The sequence below is a fragment of the Ammodytes marinus genome (genome assembly GCF_949987685.1).
Source record: "Ammodytes marinus genome assembly, chromosome: 10".
Lineage (NCBI taxonomy): Eukaryota > Metazoa > Chordata > Actinopteri > Uranoscopiformes > Ammodytidae > Ammodytes > Ammodytes marinus.
The window spans coordinates 13,737,998-13,765,430 of NC_137214.1; the positions used below are offsets into that span (position 1 = coordinate 13,737,998).

At 41.9% G+C, this 27,433-nt stretch overlaps 2 protein-coding genes across 4 annotated transcripts; both read right to left on the reverse strand.

Annotated features, from left to right (window-relative positions):
• Positions 1-295: 295 nt before the first annotated feature.
• LOC307256473 (pre-mRNA-processing factor 39) lies at positions 296-10,677 on the reverse strand. Its single transcript, XM_080035435.1, has 15 exons — positions 10,614-10,677; positions 9,205-9,470; positions 8,866-8,991; positions 8,660-8,778; positions 8,376-8,543; positions 7,623-7,803; positions 6,998-7,102; positions 6,660-6,777; positions 6,311-6,465; positions 6,075-6,201; positions 5,062-5,333; positions 4,310-4,494; positions 3,735-3,809; positions 2,982-3,147; positions 296-1,646 (listed from the first exon to the last, which is right to left on the reverse strand). The coding sequence occupies exons 1-15, from the start codon at positions 10,669-10,671 to the stop codon at positions 1,575-1,577; spliced, it is 2,193 nt and encodes a 730-aa protein (XP_079891561.1). The 5' UTR covers positions 10,672-10,677; the 3' UTR covers positions 296-1,574.
• A 703-nt stretch (positions 10,678-11,380) lies between these two features.
• On the reverse strand, positions 11,381-26,585 carry ganabb (glucosidase II alpha subunit b; the record flags this gene model as incomplete). Of its 3 annotated transcripts, XM_080035690.1 has the most annotated exons (25): positions 11,381-12,926; positions 13,170-13,270; positions 14,034-14,143; positions 14,250-14,363; positions 14,474-14,548; positions 14,639-14,715; positions 14,884-14,948; positions 15,229-15,472; positions 17,308-17,409; positions 17,580-17,676; positions 18,121-18,261; positions 18,574-18,653; positions 18,785-18,911; positions 19,040-19,275; positions 19,982-20,135; positions 20,244-20,424; positions 20,561-20,657; positions 20,764-20,845; positions 20,945-21,005; positions 23,992-24,057; positions 24,235-24,414; positions 24,847-24,974; positions 25,244-25,352; positions 25,650-25,751; positions 26,566-26,585. In XM_080035690.1, the coding sequence occupies 25 exons, from the start codon at positions 26,583-26,585 to the stop codon at positions 12,817-12,819; spliced, it is 2,859 nt and encodes a 952-aa protein (XP_079891816.1). In that variant the 3' UTR covers positions 11,381-12,816. The 3 variants fall into 3 exon arrangements, with proteins under 3 accessions (XP_079891816.1, XP_079891818.1, XP_079891817.1); XM_080035692.1 differs by lacking the exon at positions 23,992-24,057 and having other exon boundaries at positions 20,945-21,002; positions 26,566-26,578; XM_080035691.1 differs by lacking the exon at positions 23,992-24,057 and having other exon boundaries at positions 26,566-26,578.
• Between the last annotated feature and the right edge of the window lie 848 nt (positions 26,586-27,433).

Sequence of the window (27,433 nt, forward strand, 5' to 3'; positions counted from 1 at the left end):
CAGTTACATTTGATTATATACAGACATTTTATTTGTCAAATCCCATGAAAAGACCTAAATGAATGCTGAATTGATCCTGTTTATTTTGCCAAGGCCTAATAAGTCTTAGTCCTTTATGCCACAGAGCTGCAACATACTGTTTAAACACTGGCCAACGCCCTCATATTAGGACTGGTTAAAATTCAGTGAATTTATTTCAAAAGAGGGATAAATAAAGATGAATTTATCATTCAACTGAATTCCCATAATTGACTTTTCCTAAAAGTAATGTTACATTGCTGGTTTCAGGCATTTTATTGTATTGTGTCAAATGTGAATAGACCAAAGACTAGCGAGCAGCTACGATACACGTGTTCAGGATTGTCCGCTGGAATTTTAAAACAAGCAGTGAGCTGGAACTCGGTGACAGACAAGAAGTGAAGTTAATTGGCCTTTTTCACAGAAGACATTTTAACTTGTTTAAACGCATATTTAAGTAGTGAAATGAATGATCACTACTTCAGTTTAAGGGTCCTTGTATTTGGCCTAATAAGTTAGTGGAACAATTAATATAAAATAGCAATCAGTTACATCTATGAAAAAGGCCTTTCGGTTTGTTCAACAAGCTTGTCCGATTATCAAACTGATGGACAAATAAAATACACAAAACAGAAAGTATCGGACTATACTCATTTGCTTTATACTTGATCTCGTGCTCTTTCTGCTGGACCATTATATTCACAGATACGCACAGTGAGCAGTGCACTTACACAACCATTTATCTCCTGAAAAATCCCTGTGTATTGGTGGGTCGGGTCTTGCCAATGATCTGGTTATAAGAACTTTTGAGAGCTTGTCCATTGTGGGAACTCAATTGTATTTTAGTTTAGGCTTGTAGGCCCTAGAGAAGAACAAGTAGAGCCAGTTCCTTCCTTTGTTTGTTTTGCCCATTAGTTTGATAATTGAAGTTGATGTGAAGATTACAGGACATATCTTTTTTTGTTTTAGTCCAAACATGCCAAGAGGTTTGTGTCACAATTAATGCATGCAACAGTTGATTTCTCACCACTCAAGTGCAAGCAAACGCGACAAGACACAAAAAAAGTTCTGTTGTGACAGACTATAAAACACATTTTATATTTACACATTAGAAAACAAAAACAAATATCCTACTCTGGAATGGTACAAAATGTCATTCGTACATCACCTGTAAAAATTGATCAACTGGATGACTAAAATTGGAGCAAAGAAGGGGTCGGCTTGCAAACGAATACAAAAATATTTCTGATTAAAATGGGAGAGGACAGCGTTGTACAGAGAATGGGCGTCGGCATTTGCCTTTAGCACATCTTCCCAACCCGTCCCTCAGAATCCACACTGAAATGACACAATTTAAAAAGAGCAAAACCCCAGGGTGAGGGGAGGAAGCTCGGAGGGCAGGACGGAGGGCAGAGGATGCTGGGAGGTGTCATTTTTCAGCAGGTGGCCCGGCAGGACTGGATGGTTCCGTTTTGTCGCCTCAGCTTAGATGAGTCATCCATTGTCAAACCGCTTCCTGTGGCTTTTTTGTTGATGTCACAGTCACTGACGCACGTTTAGCTGGGAGGATAGTAGCCCTGGTTGTAGTTCCAGGTGTTCTGGTAGCCGTAGCTGCCGTACTGTGGTTGCTGGAAAATAATCATAACTGTCAGGTTAAAGAATAAATAAATAAAGTACATCGGACATCTAGGACTGTACTACTATAGAGCGTCTTTATTTTCAGTTGAACCATTTCATCCATAATATATACAATATCATGGAAAACCAAAAATTTAAACTTTGATACATTCTACCCTAATTACAAATAAAGTGAAATAATCCAAGCCTTTTCTATTTATCTTATGCCTCGTTTCCACCGAGTAGAGCGGGTCGGGTCGGAGCGGCTCAGAGCGGGACAGCTCGCTTTTAAGAATCGACCCTACCCTTACTGGTAGGGTGGGGTTTAGGTTGGACTGCGATAGCCGCTGCCAGAATATGGGTCAAACTATCGGGCTGTGGAACAACTGTGGTCAAGCCAGTGGTCTCTCGTTTTTGCTTGGCCAAACCGGCCGCTATTTATTCCCCCCGTGTTGTGAGCGTATTACGCCGGTACATGCACAGAGACGGCTCGGTACAAGCCGACAGAGACAGTGAGCGAACAGCGCTGGCTGTGGCAGCTACGTGACATCGTAGCCATGGGACACAGTGAAAAACACCACACAATAAACAGTGCTGCGCTCACATTTTTCCCCAAAACACAAGACTCTCTTCACTCTTGCTGAGGTGACTACACTTGGCAGAAATTATTCTTTCGACCAATTAACTACAGCAGTGTGTAGCTCCACCTTTTCGGCACACTTTCAGGCGGCTGGTACGCCAACGGAGGAGTACCAAAAATAGGAGCGGCTTAGAGCGGTTACGCTGGCTTATATCCGTACCCTACCCAACTTTTGGCAAATGAAAAGCCAAAATAACCAGACCGAGCCACTCCGACCCGCTCTACTCGGTGGAAACGAGGCATTAGTTTCAAATGTCGACCTTCTGAAAAGCATGTTGTTCATTTATGCACTCATTATTTGGTCGGGGCTCGTTAAAAAGCTGCATCAATGCGGCTTGGCATGGAGGTGATCAGCCTGTGGAACTTCCCAGCTTGCTTTAATAGCGACATTTCTGTATTATAAATCCTTTTTTTGATTTGTCTTATGTAATATTCTAACATTTTAGATGCTGGATTTTTGCTGTAAGCCTTAATCATCTATAAAAAAATGTTTTGAAACATTTAATTTTGTGTAATTAATGTGTACTTTTTAAAATTATATTACAGAAAAATGACGTTTTCCATGATATTCTTAATTTTTACGATGCACGAGTATACTTTAAACTGACTATGGTCTGCAACACAATTAAGCCCACTAAATGTAATGTTAAGCCATACCGATTATTTTACAGAGTTTCAAGTTTTTCATCCCTTCTATATTTCCTACCTGGTACCAGCTGCTGTATGACCCATAGTCAGCCTGCGAGCTCATGTCGGCGCCCCCTACAGGAGGCGGGGGCGTAGTGATTGGGACGTGTGGCATGTTGGTTGAGACTTGTGCAGCGTCAGCAGAGCCGTCTTCACTTTTGCTAAGCTTCTCCGAGTCCTCATCCCTACAAATCAAATTACAAATTATCTCAGTGAAAATTAAAAACCACAGATCTCATTTACACACCAGAAAAAAATACAATCTTAAATGTAGACTTCAAATCTTGTATAAGTCTTCATAGGATTCTCATCTTTATAAAATGACTTTACAGTGCTGGCACATTTAATTTCACTTCTTTAAATAAAGGATGCATCAACAGACAAAAAGTATTTGACACTTCTGCCAGGAGCTGCAATTATGTCACATTTAAAAAATAGCCGACATTAAAATTACAGTTGAGTAAAATTTTGTATTTAGTTTTTTGTATTTATGTGTAAAGTGTCCTTGAGTGCCTATAAAAGCGCGATATAAATCCTATCAATAATTATTAATTCTTGATTAAAGAAAATTATTTGATTGAAACATTGTTAACAAATGTCTTACTTGACTTGTCGATGGAGACCAGGACCAACATGAACCAAGGGGCTCAAACAAAATACCATTCTGGACACTCAAACCATTTGGTATGTTATGTTTCACAATGTCAGTTGAAAAAAATAAGTGTTGCTTATGAACTTGATTTATTAACTTGGTGGGGGTTTGTTTCCTCACCCGTTCTCTGCTCCCCTCTTGGTTCCACCGAGCTCCCTCAGCAGCTTCTGGTGCTCTTCGTACACGGACAGCACACTGGAGAGATACAGAGAATACAAGACTGTAAAATACTTGGGTTTAGACACCTGGAGTATTCCGATCTTAATCACAATATTGTGACATGTATACACCTTAATCAAAACAAATATTACAATCAGTGTTTTTGCTGCATTTTTCAGCATTTGCCACAGTTTGTGACGTATGCCCTGGTTTACAGCTGTTTAAAAAAGTCATTTGTGGTGTATGAAACAATGCTAGACAACCGAGCGAAGTGAAGTGAGTTCATTTTCCATGGATGTGACCGGAAAAAATGTGCTGATTCCAGGCATCATGACGCTTCTACCACGTCCCTGGTTTGTCACGAATAAGCTGATCGACATGTAAACGGTAGTATCCCTGTAGCTGCTGCGCATGTAAACACCTTATTTGGAATATTGTCTTGACCGGAATATTATGGACCTTAAATCAGAGTAAACGTATTCAATAAAAGGTGTGTTTAACATGAGTGATCAGCAGACATCTATTGAATCTCTGACCTCTGGATAGAGTTGCTGTAGTCCTCGGCGAACTGCAGGCCTCTCTGGGAGAAGAGGATCTTGGTGTGTGGGGCGAGTGGTGCTGCCAGGGCTCGCGTCACACACTCCTGCACCGCCCCAGCCGAGGCCCATGGGTCACCCGATACCTCCAGCTCCAACAGGTTCATGTGCAGCTTATCATTATCCTGAAGGGAGGAGGACAGAGCTAATTACTAAATGTGTCTTAAGAACTAATACTACTACCGGGCGGGTTCCCAACCATTTTTACCAATTCATTTTCAAAAATACATGACATTTGACCCACTTTCCATAACGTTATTTAGGCCTGTTTCACAATCAACTGGATCAATAATGAGAGACGTGTTATTTGAAGTTCCAAAGCCATAAATTATTAAACGTGCACTTCCCAGGCATTGCAAATAAGCAAACTGCAATCTGCTCATTTGCTTATTTTACTCACTCTTTAAGAAAAACTGCCAACTAGCTGCATCCAATGTGTTTCAAATGATACTATAGTTTAAACCATCACACTAGATTTTAAAACAAAAGTAATTCAATGAACTATTTCACATAATGTTAAGACTGTTTGGGGATTCTCGTGAACATGTTTAATTGTGAGTTCCAAAAATTCAGTTATTTCCAAACCAGGCCTGTAAAACTTTCATAACTTTTTTCCAGGAATTTCATGACCGGGGGAACCCTGCTACGTAAGATCTAAATTAATATCAGTGGCTGTCAGTTGATGTTCTCACCGGACTGATCTCCAGCGCCTCCTGTAACACTCCGCGGGCTCTGCTTGGGTCTCGGCCCAGCTTGAGCAGCAGACGAGCCAGCTTGATGGAGTAGAAAGCGTGCAACGAGGGCTTCTCTTTGGATTCAGCTACCGCGTCCCGCAGCAAGGCCTCTGATTGGTCCAGCTGGCCCGCTCGTCTCTCTAAACCTGCCCTGCGGAGACGGACCACCGCAAAACCAGGAAGGCTTTTCTCCAGGGCCTCCAGCACTCGCCGAGCCTCGCTCAAGTCACCTGATTGAGAGAACAAAGGAATGAGTAATACATGAGCAGAGGTGGCTGACTGTTGTATTCAACTGTATTATAGTGCAAGTGTTGACTGTTAAAAGTTCCCTGTGGAGCTTTTGGTCACCAGAAGTGATATGGACGAATGTCTTTTTATATCCATTGCAAATGTTTTAATGTTTGTTAGACTACAATGAAAACAGAAGAAAATTAAAAAACATTTGATGCGTTACAATCAGGAAATGGTATTGCAATAACATTCATTTCATTTATCAGGTTTAGACTAAATGAAGCTTTTTGGATTGATGATCCATCAGTTCTAGTCCAGGTCAACAAGGAAAAGCAAAACATGATGTGAAAACATAATGTCAAATACAGCTTTTAAATCAACTAAAATAGTTTTTACAAACTAACTACAAAAACTTAATGCAGAAATGAGCAATAAACTGTTGCAGCAAAAGCGTGTAGTGATGCCACCCTGTGTAGTAGAGCTGGATCATATTCAACATGTTGTTCTCTACACTGTTCTGGATTTAATTAAAGAGTGGCCGAACAAATATGAACCTGATGTGGACCAACCTACGGTAGGGTTACACTAGTTCACTGTCTTTTACAGCTTCTCTATTTCTCAGTTGACTGTTATTCAGTGAATCTGTTTACTTCTTATCCATAGATTGCATCAGAGTGTAAAGAAAATGAATAAAGCTGTGTCTGTATTAGGTGTTGGTGTGTGTGGTTGTTGTGTCGTACCGTGCCTCTCCTCGAAGGTGGCCCACTGCATGTGGATGTTAGGTTTGTATGTCAGGTGGACCTCACAGGCTCGCCTGTAGACCGCCCGTGCCTCCTCTACACTATGCGCCTCCAGATACTGAGCGTACTGAACAACACAGACAAGAAAACACAGATCATACACACACATCACATATATACCTCACTTTTTCCTCTAGTCTTGAGGCTCACAATGATACATGCACTTTTCTCCTCACCCTGGTCCATAACTCCTCGTAAAGCGCACAGGCGATCAGGCAGCGCTCAAAGAGGATGCGAACCCTGTTGTCGTCAGTGGCGACCGCAGCATCTCCTGAACCTTCCTGAGGCTGGGCCGTGACCTCTGCACCCTCAGTGGCTGCCTCTTCTGAATCTAGTAGGAGACAGACGCTGTCAAAGCTGTGGACGCTTTCAAGATTTTCTAACGGGTAAAGCAAGTGTAAGACCATTTATTTTCATTTGTGGTTTTTCAATTAAATTTCAATTCAAAAAATATATTAATGCAAATTTGTATAGTGTGCGATAACAACAGATGACAGCTGACAGGATCTTGGTATATTGGGTCACCTGGGCTGGGGTCTTTGGTGTCCTTGTTGAGCTGAGCGATCTCCCAGTCCAGGTAGGAGTGCCAGGCCCGCAGCTGGAGACGGTCCAGAGCCTTGACGTGGAAGTAGGGACGTTTGATCTACAGGCCAGAGAGAAACAGAGCACAGGGTTCTAAGACAAAGTACAAAACAACTGAATTTTTACAATATTTACAATACTTTTTCTGTAAAACTAGGAACAATGCCTTGGTTTTGATTTTTTGGAGAAATTGAAAGACAGTGAATGAACGAATGAATGAATGAGACAGACAGACAGCAATAATAAACAGCAGAAAGAGAACGAAAACCCAAAACACTCACAGCATCTTCAAAGTTCCATCTCTTGCGGACTTCTCCCTCGTTATCCAGGTACACTTTGTCCCTGCGTACCAGCACCTGTTCTCTGATCTTCTGCATCAATTCCTCCTGAAATACAGATAAAGTCATTCAATTGACAGTTTAACTCAAAAGCTCAAGTTCGACATGTACACATTTTAAAAACTTCCAGACTGACCCCGAGTTCCAATACCAATACTTTCTGCTATTTAGTATGGTAGAAAAAAAGATTAAGGATGTCCCAATGTTTGTGGTCATATTTAGTATGCTTAAAAATACCCGGATGTCTACTACATCCGGCCATGATTTAAAACAGCATGCTATTTGGGCGATTCTGACCCACAATCCAGTGCACACCGCAAGTGACGTGCACAAATCGACAGAGCCTCCGTAAGAAAACAACTGGGGATGTGTTGGACATAAAAGCAAGAGCCAAGATCAAGGCGCAATATTATGATGAAATACACAAGTAAAAGTATGTCCCAATTCTATGCCTTCTGCACGCTAACTAGATTATTTTTATGGTCAGATGTAGTATGTAGAACAGCAAAAAGAAAGAGTATGCGATTTGGATGGCAGGGAAAGTGTGAGGCACTACTATTCTACTTACTGAGTCTGTGCCCTCTGGCGTGGCGGGCTCTTCCTCCCCTGGCGGCCTCTCCTCCTCTTCCTCTTGGGCCTGTTCAGCCCTCTCTGCCTTCTGACTCTGACGGCAACAGGCCCTCAGCTCCTCATACTCCTCCGGGGAGAGCATCTCTTTGGGCTCGTGGGCGCTCAGGTGCTCCTTAAACCTGACAGTGGGGGAGGAGGGGGAAAGACAAGAGTAGGACGCAAAAATAAGGTGAGTAGAAGAAGAAAAGAGAGTGGTGAAGGGTGAATATTGGAGTGTGTTGATTTAAGGGTGGATTCTAGAAAAGCTTGTTGTCAAAGTCATTTTTTGTCAAAATCAGTGAATATCTCCTCAGGAGCCGTTACCTGTATGCACTGTGTGTGCACTGAAAAAAAAATCCAGTTTTAATGCACAACCTAAGCTCTGTAAACGGGCATATTGCTACGGTTGGCCCCATTGTTTACGTCACTATTGTGTACCAGCCCGTTTACAGAGCCTGGGCTGTCCATTAATACTGGATTCGTTTTTAACCCTTACCCACACACAGTACAGACATGTAGCGATTCATGAGAAGACATTACTGATTTTGACAACATGAGTTCTCTAGAAACCCCAACTCCACCTTTAACATTTCCCTAAAAAGAAACACCAGAAAATAAAGGATTTTCATTAAAAAAAACTAATACTGAAGTAAGTCTTTGTGTGTGAGTTTACTTCATGAGATTTAGCACAATTTAACAATGGTGGTCTTACTTGTCATAGTGGGTGTTGTAGAGCTGCGTGGGGACTTTGAGGATTCTGTCCATGATGGCTGTGGCGTGTCTCAGGTTCCCCTGCTCCTTCTCCCACTCAATGTAAAGATCCCAAAGACGGTCTGAATGGAAGTCCAGACCTGATGCTACAACCGCATCCTCAAACACACTGAAGGGGGTTGAGGATGGAAATATAAATTAAATCATAAAAAAAGCTTCCGCAAGCAGCAGCTCATTTGCTATGTTATTATTCTCTCTTCATGTGCGTGAGAGTGATTAACCCACCGGCGTATGCGCACAGGAGAATCCGACAGGTTCATGTCCAGCGTTCCCAGCAGTAGATTGATGTAGTGGATCCAAAGATCCACACTCAGAGGAATCGCCTGGAGACCCTGAATGCACACCTGGCACGACACAATACAGACATTACCATTAGCTCATAATAAAAAAGAGGCAAAGAATTGTTAACTGTCTCTCTTTCCTGTGTTTACCTCTTCTGCTTTGTCGTTGTACCCAGCGCGCCGCTCCAGATCAGCAAATTTCTTCCAGTAGCCGTAGCAGAGCGGGTAGCGAGCGAGGAAGGCCACTAGCGATCTGCGTGACGCGGTTATGTGACTCTGAAAAGATGAGAGAACATTTTAGAACGAATGTCTCGTGAGGCTACAGCGAGCTTCAACAACAAATATGTTTTGTGGCCTCATTGGGATGCTACAAGTGTGAGGTGGTGAATCATTACTGAGGGAAAAATATGATGGTTTCCTAATTAAATTTTTTTTTTAAACCCCTGTGGGTTATCCTCCGTTTCTCGAATGAAAACAAGAAAAGCACACCTCCTGCTCACAGTACTGCAGCAGGTCGGTCCAGGTGGTGAAGTCTTGAGGGTCGTCGTGGGCGGCCTTCCACAGGCGCTCAAAGTCCACGGGCAGTTCTCCCTCATCGTCTTCTGCAGCCAGGGGCATGGAGAAAGAAGCAGGGCCGGGTTCAACAGGGGCCTCTGGAGCCTCTGGAGCAACGGCGGCCGGACTGCCATTCTCCTCCAGCATGTCTGCCATCTCGGTCGGAGGCGGAGGAGGGGGAACCTCAAAAGCCTCCATGGCTAAAGAGGGAGCAGATAAAAGGGCGAATTAGTCAGCTAAACTCCATCAACAACACAACTTTAGACGCTACTAAGAACATCATTTTCAACCAGCAGGAGTCCTGGCCCATGATGGCTGCATACTTCCTAATAAGTCCTTTCAATATGTAAGTCATACACTACTGGCCAAGGATGACTGAACACACAAGAGCACAATCTGACATACCCACAACCTGCGGAGCAAAAAGTGATTTCCACATGATGCAGATTTTATCACTGAACAATAAATTACTGACAGTTGTCTCAATTGCTACAGTTTGCTGATGGTGTTAGTCTCATTGCATGATATAACCTCTTAAAGCTTCTTATAGCCGTCTTAAATCCTTTTATGTTCTTGACTTGTGTCGGCATGGGAACCTCACACAAGAACATCTACAGCAGAACTGAAAATACTCTGGAGTTGTATGATAGGGAGGATACTTGTACCCTTTTCTTCTTTTTTTAACCAAGCTGCAAGCACTTAGTAAAAAGAAAATTCCAAAGATTGATGTGATTCATGAATTCCCCAGTCCCGCTGTTGCCTGCAACATGCTCAATAATAAGTTATTATAAGAAACTAAGAGGTTTATCAAGCAAACAGTTGTTTGCAGTACTCCCATCTTTATAGATGTCATCGAGCAGTCAACCCCGTCGTATCATTAGCTCGTGCACATGTAACCAAAAAAAAATCAAGAAAACAAAACAACAAAACTAACTTTCCTTCTCCCGTGTGCCACTGCAGAGGCATGTTTCATTCATTAAAAGATCAGCGCAAAACCAGGGATTGGACGGGGTTTTGTCCACTACAGCGGTCAGCTGTTCACCTTTGAATAGCCGCTGACCTTATCAGCTCATTTGTAACAAAAAAGGGGGGTGAAAATCAGCCTAAAACCATGCTGATAAACTCGCAAATGAGCTGAAGTCAGTGAACACAACACTGAGCTAAGCCGTGCGGTTTTAAAAGTCGCGTTAGCCTAGCCTAGCTCGTCATGCTCCCAACTAAGAACATGCGACCGCTCGAAACCTTTATTTAAAAACGAATGAAATGAATGAAACAGAAGCCGAACGACACATGTGAAACGGCAGGACCTTGTATGGTCCATCTTGTACCGCATATAACACTACCTGAGGACTCCTCGAGCTCCCCGTTGCCGCTCATCTCCTCATAGCCTTCCGCCGCCATGATGGAAAACCTCACACTGACGTCATTTGCGCGCGACGAGACGCTGATTAAAATAAACTACAATAAAACAAATGGATAACAAACTACAATCAAAACATGTTTTTTCTCAATAAGAAAAGTAAAACCCAATTTCATTGTTTATGTGATCTTATTATATTGAATTGCTTGATATTAACACTAAAAAAGCAATTAAAAGCAATTAAACTCAATTGTTTCCAAGAACAATAACATACATATGGTATATATATCTTTATTGTATCTATTTGTTTTACCCTGTACACTAGGTTTATTTGTTTCAGTAAAACAAATCAAGATCAAGATTATTATTTTTTGGTTCAGTAACCTTAGTTTCCCTAAAATAAATAAAGCCTCACTGCACATGCATCAAGCCAAGCTGCGACAACATGGAATAGTAGTTTCTTCAGTAGGAGTTAAAATGTGGCTGGGTGAACTGATCAAAACTGTACAATGCTGTGTAAGAACAGCCTTTAATTGTATGCGTTTGGTGTACATTCTAATCAAGATGTTCCTTTCTTCTAGTTTTCAGTCTCCGTTTCTTAACATACTGAGTGCAACTGTAGGCCAAGTAGTGTCTATTGTAGTAATCTATCTCTTAATTCAAGAAGTGTGAAACAGAACCAAACAAATATAAATACAATCCATTCCGTGAAAAAAAAAGTTGTCTTGTTAAATTACAAAAGCAGACTCATTTAACATTTGGTCAACTTTATTTTCACTTGGTCTCATCTTTTAGAGTACATCTTACAACGTTGATTGACAGCTGAAGTCTGTTCCTTCACTTCCCATTTCAAGCCATCGCCATCGAAAACTGTAGCAACATGTACATTTATGATCATAAAAACAATCAAGAAGAAAAACTCGGAACAAAAACCCCTAAAAAGGTCAGATGATTTAATTGACTAGTCAGGACACACCCAAGAGCCTCCAGATAATCAATTGAATATTTATGACAGCTCATGGTGCATTTAACATTTGTTTTCCGTGGGAACCAGAGGAAATTCATATTTGTTCCAAAAACACCTTTTAAATGATTAGATCTGACTTGTTCATTAATATCCAAGTGACACTGGTAATTCCTAGACAGTCCCGACATCTAAAAGTAACACATATAAATCTAAACTTTTTAAACTTCTCCCTCGTCGTCAAGTGCATTAAAAATAATCTAGTAAACAAACGCTGGGAAAAAGAACCCGATAAAAACAAAGAAAGCACATCAACAGAATGATCCGCAGACATCAGTGGTTCAGTCCCCCGAAGCGATTCCCACACACAATGAATCTTTCCACTCACACAAATGCAAATCGCTGACAAACTTAAGGAAAGGCGCAACAAGAACGGACTGGCCAAGACTGGTGTACAAACGTGGCAAATTCTATTACTTTTATGGCATCAGAAAAAAAGTAGAGATTGTCGAGAGCCGTGCAAGCCCTCCCCAAATTTCATGAAATGTGGCATGAGAGAAGGTCAAGCTCTTGGCGGCTTTTAGTGCTTAAAAAGAGGAATGGAATGATTTTTTTTTGTCTTTTTGAAGAAACTGCAGTCAGAAACAGATAGGAGGGAACCAACCAGCAGGTGGAGCATGTGCTTTGAAAGTGAACCTTCATTTTTAAATATATTAAACAACCCCCACCCCCACACAGTGAGCTTTTGTCCAAGGCAAACAAGAAAGTGGACGATAAAGAAAAAAAGAAAAAGAGAAAATCAAATGTTTTGTTTCTCTATCCCAAAGATTCCTTACCAAGACATGATTTGAGTTGCCCAAATGTCATCTGACAGAATGTGACAAACATAATTATCTATTTATAACCCTCTTTGTTAGGTGTTACAATGTGACTGAACACAAACGGGACATGGCAGAGACATTATGTGGCTCAGTATGACTTACAGGTCTGCGTGTGTTTATATAAGAGTGTGTTTGTGTTTGTGTGTGTATGTGTAGGTAGGAAAACAGTGTATTTTATGTGTTGAGTCTGTGTGTTCATGTCCTTTATTTTCCATGGTGGCTATTCAGTCATCTTGGTTTATTTAGTAAGTCGTAGGTGTCTGCACCTCGTGTCAGTTTTTCTCTTTCTGTTTTAATGCAGTCAAGTCATTTTTCTCCTCCTGCTGCTCCCGTCTCCGTGGTTACTGGAGTGTCACTGTCCAGTCCACCCCTGCGTTCATGCCGGGCTTGCGGAGCGTCAACACTGACATGGAGGCGTCAAACTCAAACTCTATCAGGCTCTCCTGACCATCTGAATAACAGAGAGAAAACAGACATTATTAAATCATCACCAAAAACCTTTCCACAGCCGATTCCTGACCGACTTTCACCCCTGAACTTCTTCACACATTTATATAAATAAATTTAAAAAAAATCAATGACCTTTATCAACAAATTTGGCACTCAAACATACAGATTTAGGACCATTTGGCTCTGTACGGCCATGGTAAAAAGATTTGTTTTGCCCCCAACATGTGCCGTCTATGGAACTCACCAGCAGTCATGAGGGAAACTTTACTAGGTTTACTGGCCCCCACAATGACAACGCGTTCAATCCAAGAGCGGGTGGAAAACTGGGCATCTGGAGCCAGGTTACTGTGGGAGAGGAGCAGAGACAAAAATAATGATTTCCTGTAAGCACTAAAATGAAAAAGAAATAACCCTTATCATGCATGTTTCCTCACTGAATTGTTTCACATGAACCTTCTACTCCGATTTGTATTTCTTGTGTAGCATCAGCACTTTTAATGTCTTTATTTTACAAACATTTTATTGCATTTAAAAATCGGGGTTATTACATTTTCCATTTCAAAATCTCATACTTTTCCTGACTCGAATTTCTAGGATTCTCTGTAGATTTTAAGTCCATATTTGGCATTTGAATAGTAAGAGTTAGATGCTTTTTATATATAAAAAAACTGTTCTGTAGCCAGCCCTTAGAGAACTTGCATTGGCCCATGACAATCTCTTTGCCCAAACTCAAGACCAACTAAAAGGTTCATAGTCGGTCCCTTTACACTTTTGATTAGTGTCGCTCGAAAGAAATTAAAGAGTCGCGCAACGTTTAGGTCAATTTATGCATGGGCGAAGGGTTTGCTCGTCTCAATGATAACCACAGACCATCCTCCAGCCAGCTTGTTTTATTACACATCATCCGACCGGTGTATAGCGTTATATCTATATATTTGTGTGTGGAAATAGTCTTAAAACACAAAAAATTTTCCATTTCTTTTTTCATACTTCCAGACTTGGAAATGCCTAAAATGTAATTCCATACTGCGTAGAAAGCCTGTATCGTTGTATCTTTTTGTGGCACGATGAAGGTCTGATCTGTACTAGGAGAGCAGTCATTACTCACACAGAGGAGAGGACGTTCTTGGCAAAGGAAAGCCTCCTGCGAATGAACTCCTTCTTTTCATAGTTGAAGGTGTGGCCGTCGTCAATGTAGAGCTCACCCTCTGCAGCTCTCTGCCAAATGAGAAGTCAGAAAATTCAAGTAACGCAATGCAAACATGTCAGAATAACAGTGGTTGCCGGTTGTGCATCGCAGCTGTTATGGGTACAATCGAGTTACCTGGGAGTTGAGAGCCACAAACAGAGTATAGGGATCGTGCTCCATGCAGGTGGAGGACCTGCGCACCCGAAGCTTCCTGGGAATAATGGAGCCGCCGCGCTGGAACACCGGGATCTAAAAAGTAGGACGAAGAAAAATGACATTAAACAGATGTGGGGGGCTTTGGGGTGTGATTGTGATTAAGTGCTGTATGAAAGTACTGTGTACATGTTTGTGTGTCTTACAGAGCTAATGGTAACAGGAATGTAAAGATTCTGGGCCCCGTTGTGCTTCTGGAAGGTGCGGACGTCAAACCAAACCTGAGGAACGAACACGAACACACAAGGATGAGATTTCTTCAGTGCAGAATCTGAAGTAACCGAGATGTGTTAAAGCTATGCGACTCTTACCTCGTCTTTGCCAGGCAGATAGGCGGTGACACCCCTGGCTCCCTCCTCAGTAACTGGGTGCACCAGCAAGTCTCTCCCTGTGGGTCAGTTGAGATATGTAAGCGGATCTGATAATCATATTACGAACCATATCATTCTAGTTTATATCCACACTAATACATGCCATCATTGTATCAAAACAAGAACCACAGTAGTACTGTTTACAGTACACAGTTATTGCGTAATATTTGTATTTTTTCCCTCACCGATCAAGAACTCATCATCCAGAGCGAAAGTAGCAGGATCCTCAGGATACTCCACCCACAGTGGCCTGGGACAGAGATGCATGTGTGAACAGAGCTGAGTAACATGACTTCACAATATTGTTGAGCATCAAAGCATATTATTGAAACTTACATTGAATTCAAACCAACACCACAATGTATTTTAGTGCATGGGGATATTATGCATGATACTCATTGCAATTAATTCACACCTCTTCACTGCAGACAAGCAGGTAAAGATATCTGTACATGCTGGATTTAACTAAAAATGAATCCATTTAGCTGATGATACCGTGAAAGGGACATGTTTCCACAGGCTTTCCTCACCTCATGACGGGTTCCCCGGTGTGGTGTGTGTGGTAGAACTGCTGGTACCAGTAGGGCAGGAGGGTGTAACGTTGGCGCACAGCCTCGCGGATCAGCGCAGTGTTCTCAGGACCAAAGAGCCAGGGCTCACGGCGGGGGGTGTCCAGGTGGGCGTGGGCCCTGAAGAACGGCTGGTACGCGCCCGTCTGGTACCAACGCACCAGCAGCTCAGTGCTCGGAGTCTTGAAGAAACCACCAACGTCGGCTACCAAGACAGATAGGGCGAGGTGTTAGAAGAAGAAAAAAACAAAAAGTACACGTCATCCTTCTAAGATCATCTATTTTTAGATCATGGTTCATGGTTTGAACAAGAGGAAAATCAAATGTGTGCCTTTCAACTAAAATGTACTATATTTAATGCAGGTGCAGTGAAATTAAAACACTTGAACAGATAATAATTACTAAAAGCTTAAAGGGACACTGTAACATTTTAAGTAATTTGTTAGCTAAAATCAATATCCTCATTCATAAATATGTCCTCATTGGTGTAAAATGACCTCTGCCAATAACCTGAATTATCCTCCTGGGCAGAGAATTACAAATATTAATGTTACATTTTGTCCATTGAGCGGGCAAGTCGTATGGAGTAATCCATGTTTTTGGAATGTCATCAGGTGCATTGTTTAGAATTTAGAATTGTTGATGTCCTTGAAGGCCACTGTAGCTTCTGTTATTATTCAAAAGGGGTGGGGTTACCCAGGGAGCGTTGCATACTTGAATAATAACAGAAGCTACAGTGGCCTTCAAGGACAAGAACAATTCTAAACAATGCACCTGATGACATTCCAACCAACATGGATGCCTCCATAAGACCTGCCTGCTCAATGTACAAAATGTAATATTAATATTTGTAATTCTCCGCTCAGGAGGATAATTCAGATTATTGGCAGAGGTGATTTTACACTAATGAAGACATATTTATGAATGAGGATATTGATTTTAGCTAATAAATTACTTAAAATGTTACACAGTGTCCCTTTAAAAGAATATCAGACTGCTTCTAGATTACCCTGGGAACCTGTGCCATCACCATGGTAATACCCTCTAGCAGTTTATCAGTGCATGCTTCCTTGACAACATGAATAAACAACTCGAGGGAGATCTATTCTCAAGTCAAATTATTTACAGAACACAGATTTGAATACATTCATTTCTTTGCTTCAAAAGAATAAAAAAAACAGATCAGTCTTGCTTTACCGCTTTAATAGTGGTGGACAAACCAACATGTCAATGAGGGATATGATGCACAGTATAACCCCTTTGTTATAGTAAGATAATGTGCATATTATGATCTAGGTTCCATGGGTATTAAAGATGCATGTTGATTTGGAGTTTCCATATCATGACACATACACTATTCAGCTATTTCTCTGAATATGTTGTTTTCCATTAGCCTGGAAATCCAGACCTGCCACTAGGCGCTGGCAAATGAAATTTGCTGTGCCTGTTGGTCTGGGCACTCTCCATTGAAGCTCATTAAATATGTCAAGAAATCCTGAGCTACGTTTCAATTGGTTCTATCTGATATGGGCAGGCCAGAGCCCTATGTATGGTGCTCTGGGGCGGACGTAACCGGATGACGACAGTGCCCCGTCGAAGCCGTGATAGTAAACATCAAGATGGCTGCGGATATGTTGATTGAGACGGCTTTGGCCTCGACCCTTTACGATTTGGAAGACGGCACTCAAATCTTTCATTAGCAAGTAAGTGGAATGTTCTGTTTTGCCAACCGACCACGGCAAAAGATTAATTTAACAGTTAATCCCCCTGTTCGCTAAACGAACGGGGCTTAATACGTCACATTGTTCATTGCTCCGATTGGTTGTAGTGCTATCCAACTGCGTGCAGTGGCATTTGAAATGCACACGTAGGAGCCGCCCCTTGAGTTGGGAATTACTATTGATCGTGGCCAGACCCTCTATCGTTCTAGATATGGGTCTGGATTTTCTAGGCTAGTTTTCCATGTAATTTTACGCCCAACCAAAGGGACAAACGAAACGTGCAGTACAACAGCAGTGTGTAGAGGTCGGTAATACTCACCACCACAGAAGGAGATTCCTACCAGGCCCAGACTCAGACACATGGGGATAGAGATCTTCAGATGTTCCCACTCAGCAGCGTTATCTCCTGTCCACACAGCACCTACAGACACAAACGCACTTTAACACTCATGGTCCTGTGTTTAAAAAGCCTGGTACAGAAGGTTTAACACTTTTCATCAATACAAATACACAAATCTTTGGCTACAGTGTGAATGCTTCCGTTTTATGGCACAATTGAATGTATATTCCTTCAAGAACTAAAGGACTTACCGTAGCGCTGTGACCCAGCAAAGAAGGCTCTGGTCAGGACGAATGGTCGCTCCACTCCTCCTGACCTCTGGATCAGACCCTCCGCCGTGGCCATTTGCTGCAGGTTATACAAAGGATAATCAGCGGAGGGATTTTTTTTTTCCACTCAAATCAACTTATTTTTAGAACATAATGGTCCTCCATGTTCTCTAGCTATGTTTGACCTATGACACTACAATCCTAATGTCCCACATTCAATTCCCCCTGCTGGGAAATGGTAGCAAACGTCAATTTAACATATAGTGCGATATATTTCCGGCTGTCAAAAGCTGCCAAAGTTTAATGGCTAAGGGTCATTTATATGTTAACAATAATACAAATACATGATTTGTGTTCAGCTCTTCGTTTCTGGGTGGTACGACACACACTGGGAATTGAGTTCAACAGTCATTTTCTGGCGTGAAACAACTACAGGGGACCATTTGACAGCAGTTACAGTCACGCATAAGCACATTACCGGGAACTATCTTAAATATTTCAGGGACGATTGGGGCGCACTCACCACATAGAAGCCATAGAGGTTGTGCACGTCACGGTGCTCCCAGGCTCCGTGCATTGCGTCCTTGTGCATGGTGACCTCCGGCCCGTTGAATACAGACGGCTCGTTCATGTCGTTCCACGTATAAAGGTTCTCCATGGAGCCCTTGAGAGAGGATAGAGATTGTGGATGTAAATCTCAAAGTCAGGTTGTTCTTAAATCCATAAACAGATTGGATAAGCTTGACAAATCCTTTCAGATTCCTAAAGAGTTCAGTCAGTAGCCAAATCAGAAAACTGGGGTTTTAGTTTTGGAGTGGGGAGACTTTACGCTGATGCCCAAAAAAAGAGCTTGTGATATTTTCCTTTCAAAGAAAAGGTCTTCATTCACTGCCTTTCATAGAAAGCTGGAACACAGCAGCGACTTACAGCATCTCGCTCATGTAGTTCAAAGATTAAGGCATGCTCGGGGACTCACCTCATACTGATCATAGGCGAACATGCTGGCCCACCAGGCTCTCATATCTTCACGGGTGAAGTCGGGATAGCCTGCACTGCCTAAAGGTCATCATACGTCCCAAGGAGAGAGAGAGAGAAAAGGAAGGACAAAAAGGAATGTCAGAAAACTATATATTATCTTTATGTAGAGATTGATTTTATGCTGATTGTTAATGTGTTCAGTGTCTTACCAGGCCAGCACCAGCCCTCGTAGTCTCCACCGTCTTTATTCTTGATGTAGAAGTTCCGAGAGCTGATTTCATTATGGATCTTGTAGTTGCTGTCTACCTTGATATGAGGGTCAACAATGGCCACCATCTATTCAAGAAGAAAAAAAGAAAGAAAAATCAAGCAAGATAAAAGGTAAAATATAAAAAGGGACCTTGCAGATCAAAGCCATATAATTGTGAGTCTTAACATTGTTTGCTGGTATTGTCATAATGTACCTTCCGTTTCTTCTCCACGAGACCCTGCAGCATTTCCTTGGGCGATGCAAACTTGTGTGGATCCCAGGTGAAGTAGCGCTTGCCGTCGGTGTGCTCAATGTCCAGCCAGATGAAGTCATAGGGGATGTCGTGCTCGTCAAAGCCCGCGTCCACCGCCTGCACGTCCTCCTGGTCGTTGTAGTTCCAGCGGCACTGGTGATAAGCCAGAGAGGCAAGGGGAGGGAAGGACTGGGTGCCTGATTGGAGACACAAAGAGGAGAAAAATTAGACTATAAAAGAGGTTCACTCAAATGCTGATGTTTTCATTAGGCTTCAAATATAACACATACTGCTATCAGGTGGTAAAAAAAAGGTTGAAACTTTTCCCAAACTTTATTTTTGGTGAATACTTGGATGAAAAGGTGATTTTAAAGGAATTAAGCAAATCTCTGAACATCTATGGCTCTCCAGTGAATTAAATACCGTTGAATGTGATTTAGGTGAAAGAGCAAGGTTTAAATGAAAGACTCTATTTAATAGTCTAATTAAAAAAAATAGTGTCTATTTCAATCTGCCCCATAAACCCGTAAACCATTGATCTACATTAAATGTTTGAGATAAAACAAGTGTCTCGATCTGAAATAAAAAAAAAGACAAGTTAGCAATTAGCACTAATGAATATTACCTCTTTCTCTATAGAAGGCAAGTGGTCAAACTATTATTGGTAGATTTTCAGCCCAAATTAACAAGTACATTTTACGCACAGTCGAGGGCAAAATGTAGCCAGCCAGAAATCAGTACAAAGTATTTACATGTTCTACACTTAGAATTTTCACCAGTGCATAATATTTACTTCTGTATGAAGTTGACAGGCGAATGAAATACTCGTGAACTCGGCCTAAATGACTGGACACATATGTTTAAGAAGGTGTGAAGTGTTTGGGTGTGAACGAACGGTCCTACCTGTGAGGGAGGCGTACTGAGAGAAGATGTCTTTGGGCGTTGGTCCAAGCATAATGAAGACGTCGATGATGCCGCTTTCAGAGATCCAACGCACATCTGTCTGTGGCGTCTCGCTGGAGCCCTGCACATAATCCAGCATCTTCCCAAACACAGTCTAGGGGAGAGACAAACATGAGTTAGTGAGGCACTGAACTGGTGTGGAGCATTTGTAAACCACGTATATAGTTTCAATGCTTTTGCTGAAAAAAAAAGAGGGCCCTACCTTTCCAGCTGTGTTGGAGCTGATATCCACCCAGGTCTCGGCAGCATTGAGCCAGAAGATGCCCGTGGTGCGGTGGGCGTTGTGGGCCAACATGACCGGGACGGCACCATAAAGGGCCATGGGGTTAAACAGCTCGTACTGGAACACGTCCAGGTTGTAGAGCCGATATGGATCTCCATTTCTGAAACCGAAAAATACACACACACACACACACACACACACACACTCAGGTTTGATCCAACGTGGTGTGAAGACCACATTGTGCATGTGTCATTTGGGAAAAACGATCTTCATTTTGACTTGTTGTCGACACTCACTCGGTCGTCTTGAGTCTGAGGGTGTCAGCGTGTTCTGGGATGCCATAGACGTGCTCAACCCCCGGCAAGGAAAAGTCTAAACTAACAGCAGATGGACCTGTAAATTCAGAAGAGACACATCAGTTAGAGGGGACATGCAGATAGTATGGCAATGGTAATTAAGTTAAAATGAACTATATCTTAAAAATATACGGAGGACTTACCATTGGGTTTGCCGTCTGCGTGTGATTTAAAGGTCTCCTCCCACATACCGTCTTCATCTTTCTCTTCCTCTTCTTTTGCTGTCTGACAGTCAAACAGGGAGAACAGTAATGGCATTTAAAAAGAGGATCTATGCAGGGACACAGTGTGGAAAAAGATCAAATCTATTTTGGTGTGTAGTACCTCGGCCTGGCTTGCCGAATCGGCCTCCTCTTTCTTCTCTGCTTCTGGGTCTGCCTGACTGCTTCATGGCACAAAGGAAGGACAAAGGAAGGACAAAAAAAGAACGGTCACTTCGGCAAAGTCAAGTGACAATATATGGGAGTTAAATATAACTATGATTAAAGTAAAGGGACGTACAAATGGGGGAGGTTGGCGAATGCCCCATGACTCCACACAAACAAAAGCTCTACACGGTCTTGAATTACTTGAACTTTAATGAGAAAGGGGACTGAGCAACTCCCTACCTTGTGGCTATTTCAAGCTAGGCCTTATGGAACAGGGACTCAAGAGACATGTAACACCCACAAGGCTCTTTACAGAACCAGCTGGTACACAGTGGATCCCAACAGTATTCCATGGTGTAATCAAGGCCATGGCGTTGCACCAAAGAGTCCTACAAACCAGCATTGAGCTGTTAAAAATTATGGCAAGTCACACTCAGCTGTGGCGAAGCGTGATCTGCAGTGGCAAAAATGCAAGCGGTGCCAAAATTTGGTTTGAAAGTCCGTCGTGCCATAGTCACATTTCAGCGGAAAAACAAGGCTTTTGTGATGGAAGTTCTGTGGGGTTTCCTGGGGGTTGAGATAGGAGTCTGTGCAGCTAAATTTACAGGCAAATAGTGATAAAAAAGAGATACAAAAGTGTCTAATGATGTAGCATTGCAATGTGACAAGTAACATTGACAAACTCAAGATGGACAGTTTTTAAAAAAAACATCAAAATCAATACAGCAGGAGCAGATATATACTTTAGACCAGGGGTGTCAAACTCATTTTGGTTCGAGGGCCACATACAGCCTCTCTGATCTCAGGTGGGCCGGACTAGTAAAATAATGGCAAAATAACTCCAAATCCCTAACTTTGTTTTTCAGTAATATGCTTTATCACTCAGCCTACATTTGTAACCTACATTATCACAGATCACAAGGGATCTCTGTACCCCCCAGGAGATGTCTTAGTAAAGGTTGCTGCCGGCCATGGGAATAGGAGGTGCGGCGCAGCGCCGCAGCAAAAATTTTGGGGGTATTTTGCTCAAAGATGCCAATGTGCACTAATGAAATAAACAACTGTTTATTTGAATACACAAATACAACAGGCACTGACCTTACAGTTGTCCAATTTTGTTTACTATATGTACAGGGACACATTTTGTGCAAACATGCAGACTGTACAAAATACAATTAAATAAAAGTGCAACTTCTACTGTTTTGATTTATTTTTAAATACAGAGGTTATTGGTTGTTTTGGAATTCGTTTTTCCCAATTTAAAACATAAAAATAAAGCAGCATTGAAAATTAGGAAATAAATCTTGTAGGCCTACACTAGCATGCTCCTGCTCGTTTTGCGCACACAGAGCCGCAGACACACCACGCTTGCTAGTACATTAATTGTTCAGCACTAAAAATAAAAATAGTTTTATTTTTATAAAAAAGTAATAAAACAAATGTACTAAAAATAATTTTTTTTTTTTTTTTTGGTTTTTACTTTGCCATAAAGCACTGTAGGAAACATTAATAGCGGTGAAGCAGGATTGCCATTTACCATTTCCCACGTTGCTAAAATGTGCTTTTTTTTTATTTAGGCTGCCCCCTAGCGGCAGGAGTGAGCATTTCGGTTATTTCTTTAAAAATTCATAACTCCTCACAGGAATGGGCTAGAGACTTACTTTTTTTTTTGACATACTCAGAAATTTATGCTCTACAGGTCGCGGGCCTGATCAAATCATCTCGCGGGCCGGATCCGGCCCGCGGGCCGTATGTTTGACACCCCTGCTTTAGACCTTGCAATCTTCTCCCCTTTCCGAACCTGGCAGACCGCATTACCCACGATGCAACTTGACTTCCCATAGTTCAGCCATTTGGGTGTGTGTAATATTCGTAAAAAACTAGCCTTCCTGTCTTCAGTCCCAACCGAAGTTGACCCAGCGTTTTCTATTTATTTTTTAGAAATATGCTGTAGTTTTCCCGAAGACCTGTAAACAGACACTGATTTGTCAAATGAATCGAGTTCCCCTTTTACAGTTTCTAAACATATCAGGAATATTGGCTTTTCAAAGAGCTGCAGGCCACAATGTGAAAGATAATAGGAGTTAGATCAGTGCTTACACTCAAGGCTGATAATTAGCCCAGCAAAAGCTCTGTTTGATCTCAATACAATGATGAATAGAGGCTTTGTTACTGTTCACTTTCACTTTGTAAAATCCATCCTCAATTGCAACCACAAAGAATCGTTCAGTGCAAGACTATCACAATACACGACAAACGTAACGGTTAGGAAGGTGCCTACAAAAGCTGTTTTTCCGCTATAATGAGAGTACAGAGCTCGACTGAAAGCACTTTCCCAGAAAAACTGCAGAAAAGGCCCTAGTTTAGAGAATTCTTCCCTCCTGAAACTGAAACATAACCACAAAGAGAGGTGTTGCCGTTGGGTTTGGGAACTGCGTCGCAATACTGGTAAACAATACACAAACTATCTGGTGGGACACAGACTACATGTGTGTTAGGATAGAAAAGTTTTGCCTCTACGGGTCTTCTAAACTGGTCCACACCTGCTACCATTAGCATTACTGTTCATCTATCGCATTGAGCTTTCAAACACAGTTAGTCAGTCATGCGGTCGAAGTGTTAGATGTGCTGGAGAGACACACTATGTTTGTGATTTAATTAAATCGGACAAGACAAGTAATGCAGATTTAAATCACAGCCGACCCAGCATTATTCAGGATGATTTTTTTCTTTGTTTCATGAAATAAGGTGGAAAATCAACTCATTTAGTGTCTTAAATTATCTTTCAAATATATTAGGATGATCACATTGGACTGGACTGACTCCCTTTAATTTGGATCCAAATTTCCACATACACATGCACACACTCACCCACACCCCTCCGTCACATGTATTCGAGGGTAAACACTGTGCATGGTGTGATGGGAGTCCCTACTATCTTTTATCACTATTGGGCAGGAACAAGGAACAGAACACACACTTACAAATCTTAAGGGTCTTTACCTAGAGAATACTCTCTTGATATTATCCCACACGCTAGCCACTGTGCTAGTTACTTTATAGGAGAAACTAGGATGATAGGGAGAAGAGGACAGAACAACGAGTCAGACACAGTACTCAAAAAACAAAACCATTTCATGGGAACAAAAAAAAATTAGAAAAAATCATCCACTGCGTGAGGAGGACGTGGATTAACAAGAGAGGGCTGGCATTTGGAAATGTGTGTGCATGCGAGGATTTTCTCACGTGTCCTTGCGCATCCTCAGTTGCTCAAAGGCCAGCAGGCCGCGGGAGTTGAGCGACATCAGCACCTCGCTACCTTCCATGATGTCCAGTCTGAAGGGACGCGCACTGATGATGACCCTCTGAGACTCCACCCCCAGGGACAACACCACCCCGTTCTCATCTTGAGACAGGAGAGACAGGCTGAGGGAGAGAGGGAGAGAGGGGAGCTCATTTAGAAAGAGGAAGTTTGAGGACAGGATAGAATGAACAACTGAACTCACTGAGATTCTGAGAGATGTAGCCAACAAAAAAAATGAACTATCTGAAAAGGCCTGGCTCTTTCGAAGTCGGGTCTTTTATTTCCCGTTAGAAGATTTTTTCTATTTAGAGTTCCAATTCAAACTTTGCAAATCTGTCTTTCCTGGGTGAAGGATCCCTCGCCCGTTCCTCCTTGTGAGCTTCCTCCCTTTTCCAAATTTAGGATATACATTATGTACCACATATTTGTGATTGAAACTGACACACAACATGCAGAACTACACACATTTAGCCATTTCTTATTGACTATGCGGTATCAAAGCCCCTCACACAGCCAGCCCACGCAGTCAGTGACACCCCTTTGGGAAGACTTACGGCTCAGTAGGTGGCTCCCTGATGAGAACGTCTGGGACCTCATAGCGAGGCTTGAGCGGCTTCAGCTCGTTAATTTTCACCCTGGTTATGTTGCCCTGGAGACGGTAGAGCTCCAACAGCAGATGCACCTTAAAGAGAGAGAGAGAGAGGTGAGGCACAGGAGGGTACAGAATAATTTCGATATTTTCTCAAATACTACAGCAGAGGTCTTTTTTAACATTACACTCACTTCACCATATTTGTCATTTTAGTTTTGAAACCACGGGGAAAATATGGTAACTTGTGCATTGATTGTAGCATATTTGCATAAACAGGTATGGGACTGGGGTGGCGTTTCCATTTGTAATATCCACTTACAAGTCCCCCATTGCGAAGTGCTTCTCAGTGTGTGGCATACCTTGTTGTTGTCATTGATGAGTTGCAGGGTGAGTCTGGTGTTGGTCAGCTCCATGGTCTCCAGCAAGGCTCGATAGGGAGACTCAGTGGGCTTCAAGGCTCGCTGGCGCCTGTTTACGTGTAACAAAAGCGATTCATTAATTGGTTCCCATATCAGGGTCATGCAGCTTAAGTAAATTATATAAATATAGATATAGATGGTGAAAATTATTTTGAGAAAGAAAACATTCTACTCCCCATTTTTTTAGCATTTTAAAAGATTGATTTAAGACATTTTAATACCAACTAAGGCCATATTTTTTAGCTGATGAATTCAATGCACTTCGAGACATTGTAAGGATGTGCAGGAAGGAACCCTGCTCTGTGCTTTACATGACTATCTATAAGAAGGCAGATCTTCCACATACTTGCAGAAGGCACTCTGGTCACAGGTCTTGAAGTTACCCCGGTCCACAGCCCACGCCTGACTGAGGCACACAGCCAGCCAGAGCACCAAGACAGGCGCCATCCTGCAGAGCAAAAAAAAACAAGGAGAACAAGTTCAACTTCAGAGGGTTAAAGGTTTATTTAGTAGACACACACCTCTGTAACTCATTGACTCACATTAGGCTGAACAAGGCCCCATGAAGAGAAGCCTAACCAAACTACAGCAAGTGTACAGGAGTTACACACACATAACCCAGGACTTTGAGCTCGTTGTAGTGGCAGAGCAGCTAAATCATTTCCCGTTTCCTGAACCTGCTACAGCCTCCGCACTGTGTGAAATGTATACATAATACTTTGAACACAAGTACCTCCCAGACTACCTGTTTTAAATGCTAGACCCCTTGGCACACGTTAAAACTGCCTTCATAATCCTTACACAAATCCGGGTGGGTTATGTTAATTTGATCTGATGCCAGAAGAGGCTGCATTAGCTAACGTTATCAGCTAAGGTGGGCTAAAGACAGCTAGCATTCAGACGGAAATCTGGAAATATAGCATAGAAAGAGGCCGAAATGATTAATTTGACGACAATAATGCAGCAGTCTCTTTCATGCTATGCAAGTGAGGATTGTCGCCAAGCAGTGTGGTCGTTAATCACCTCTTTGGACCAGGATATCGCGCTAACCTTGCAGGTTGTCTATCAAGCCGCTAATTCAATTGAGGATGATCTGGACTTTTCCACTGTGTTTTTTGTCCCCTGGAGGCCGTTAAACCCCAAAACAGGACGTTTTCTTAAGCTCGTACCCGCATATATAATCTCTGGGCCTCCTGGTTCACCGTTACTATGTGAAATAATTGATAAATTGACGATGAAACAGCGGAGCGGCTTTGTCTTACCTCTCAGTGAAGGTGGCCATCTTGATTAAGCTCGCGCGTGACTCCGCCCATTTCACCCCGCAACAAAGATTGTTAAAAAGTGAGATTGTCCACAACTCACTGAAAATGCAATCCTTCTATATAAACAACGTATAAATATCATGTGAATTAAATTATCCAGCTCTTTATTCACCGTGTGGATTTTTATTTCTTTATTAAAGTACAGTGTTATTGTTTGTTTCAGACTGATGATAAAGGCAGGATGTCTGTGCTGTTTATTTTTTATTTTTTTGGAACGTGAACGTCCTCTCAGCCGCGGACACGTCATCGCCGAGCTCCAGTCAGTGAAGTGCACATGGGTCCCACTTTGATTTCCAACCAATGCAACGTACAAGAGGTGGAAACCAATTTTTCAGTCTATGGTGGAAACATGATGTGGACAGTCAGTGTGTATGTCATCCACCATACAGCTCTGCAATAAAGCCTAACTTTCTGAATATTAATGTTAACATTTTGATTAGAGTCCAATGGGGGTCACCATGCTAAATGGGGTCGTTTATCTTTTATTTATTTTATGTTTTTTATTTTATCTTTTGCTCTTTGGTTTATTGCCTGTGATAAATGTGTTTTGTTTTATATTTTCTTTATTTTGTGACTGTAAAGCACTCTGAGCTGCATTTTATGTATGAAGGGTGCTATACAAATAAAGATTATTATTATTATTATTATTGATCTGACATGTATTCCCTGTGGCATGGGGTTACAAGTACACATCCATGACATTATTTTCAGATGTCAATAGCTAAAGGTTGGGAGCGGTTATACCACTATAATTTTACCATGATATTTTTGTATTTAATAAATAGAGGTATTTCTTAGGGTCGTCTGA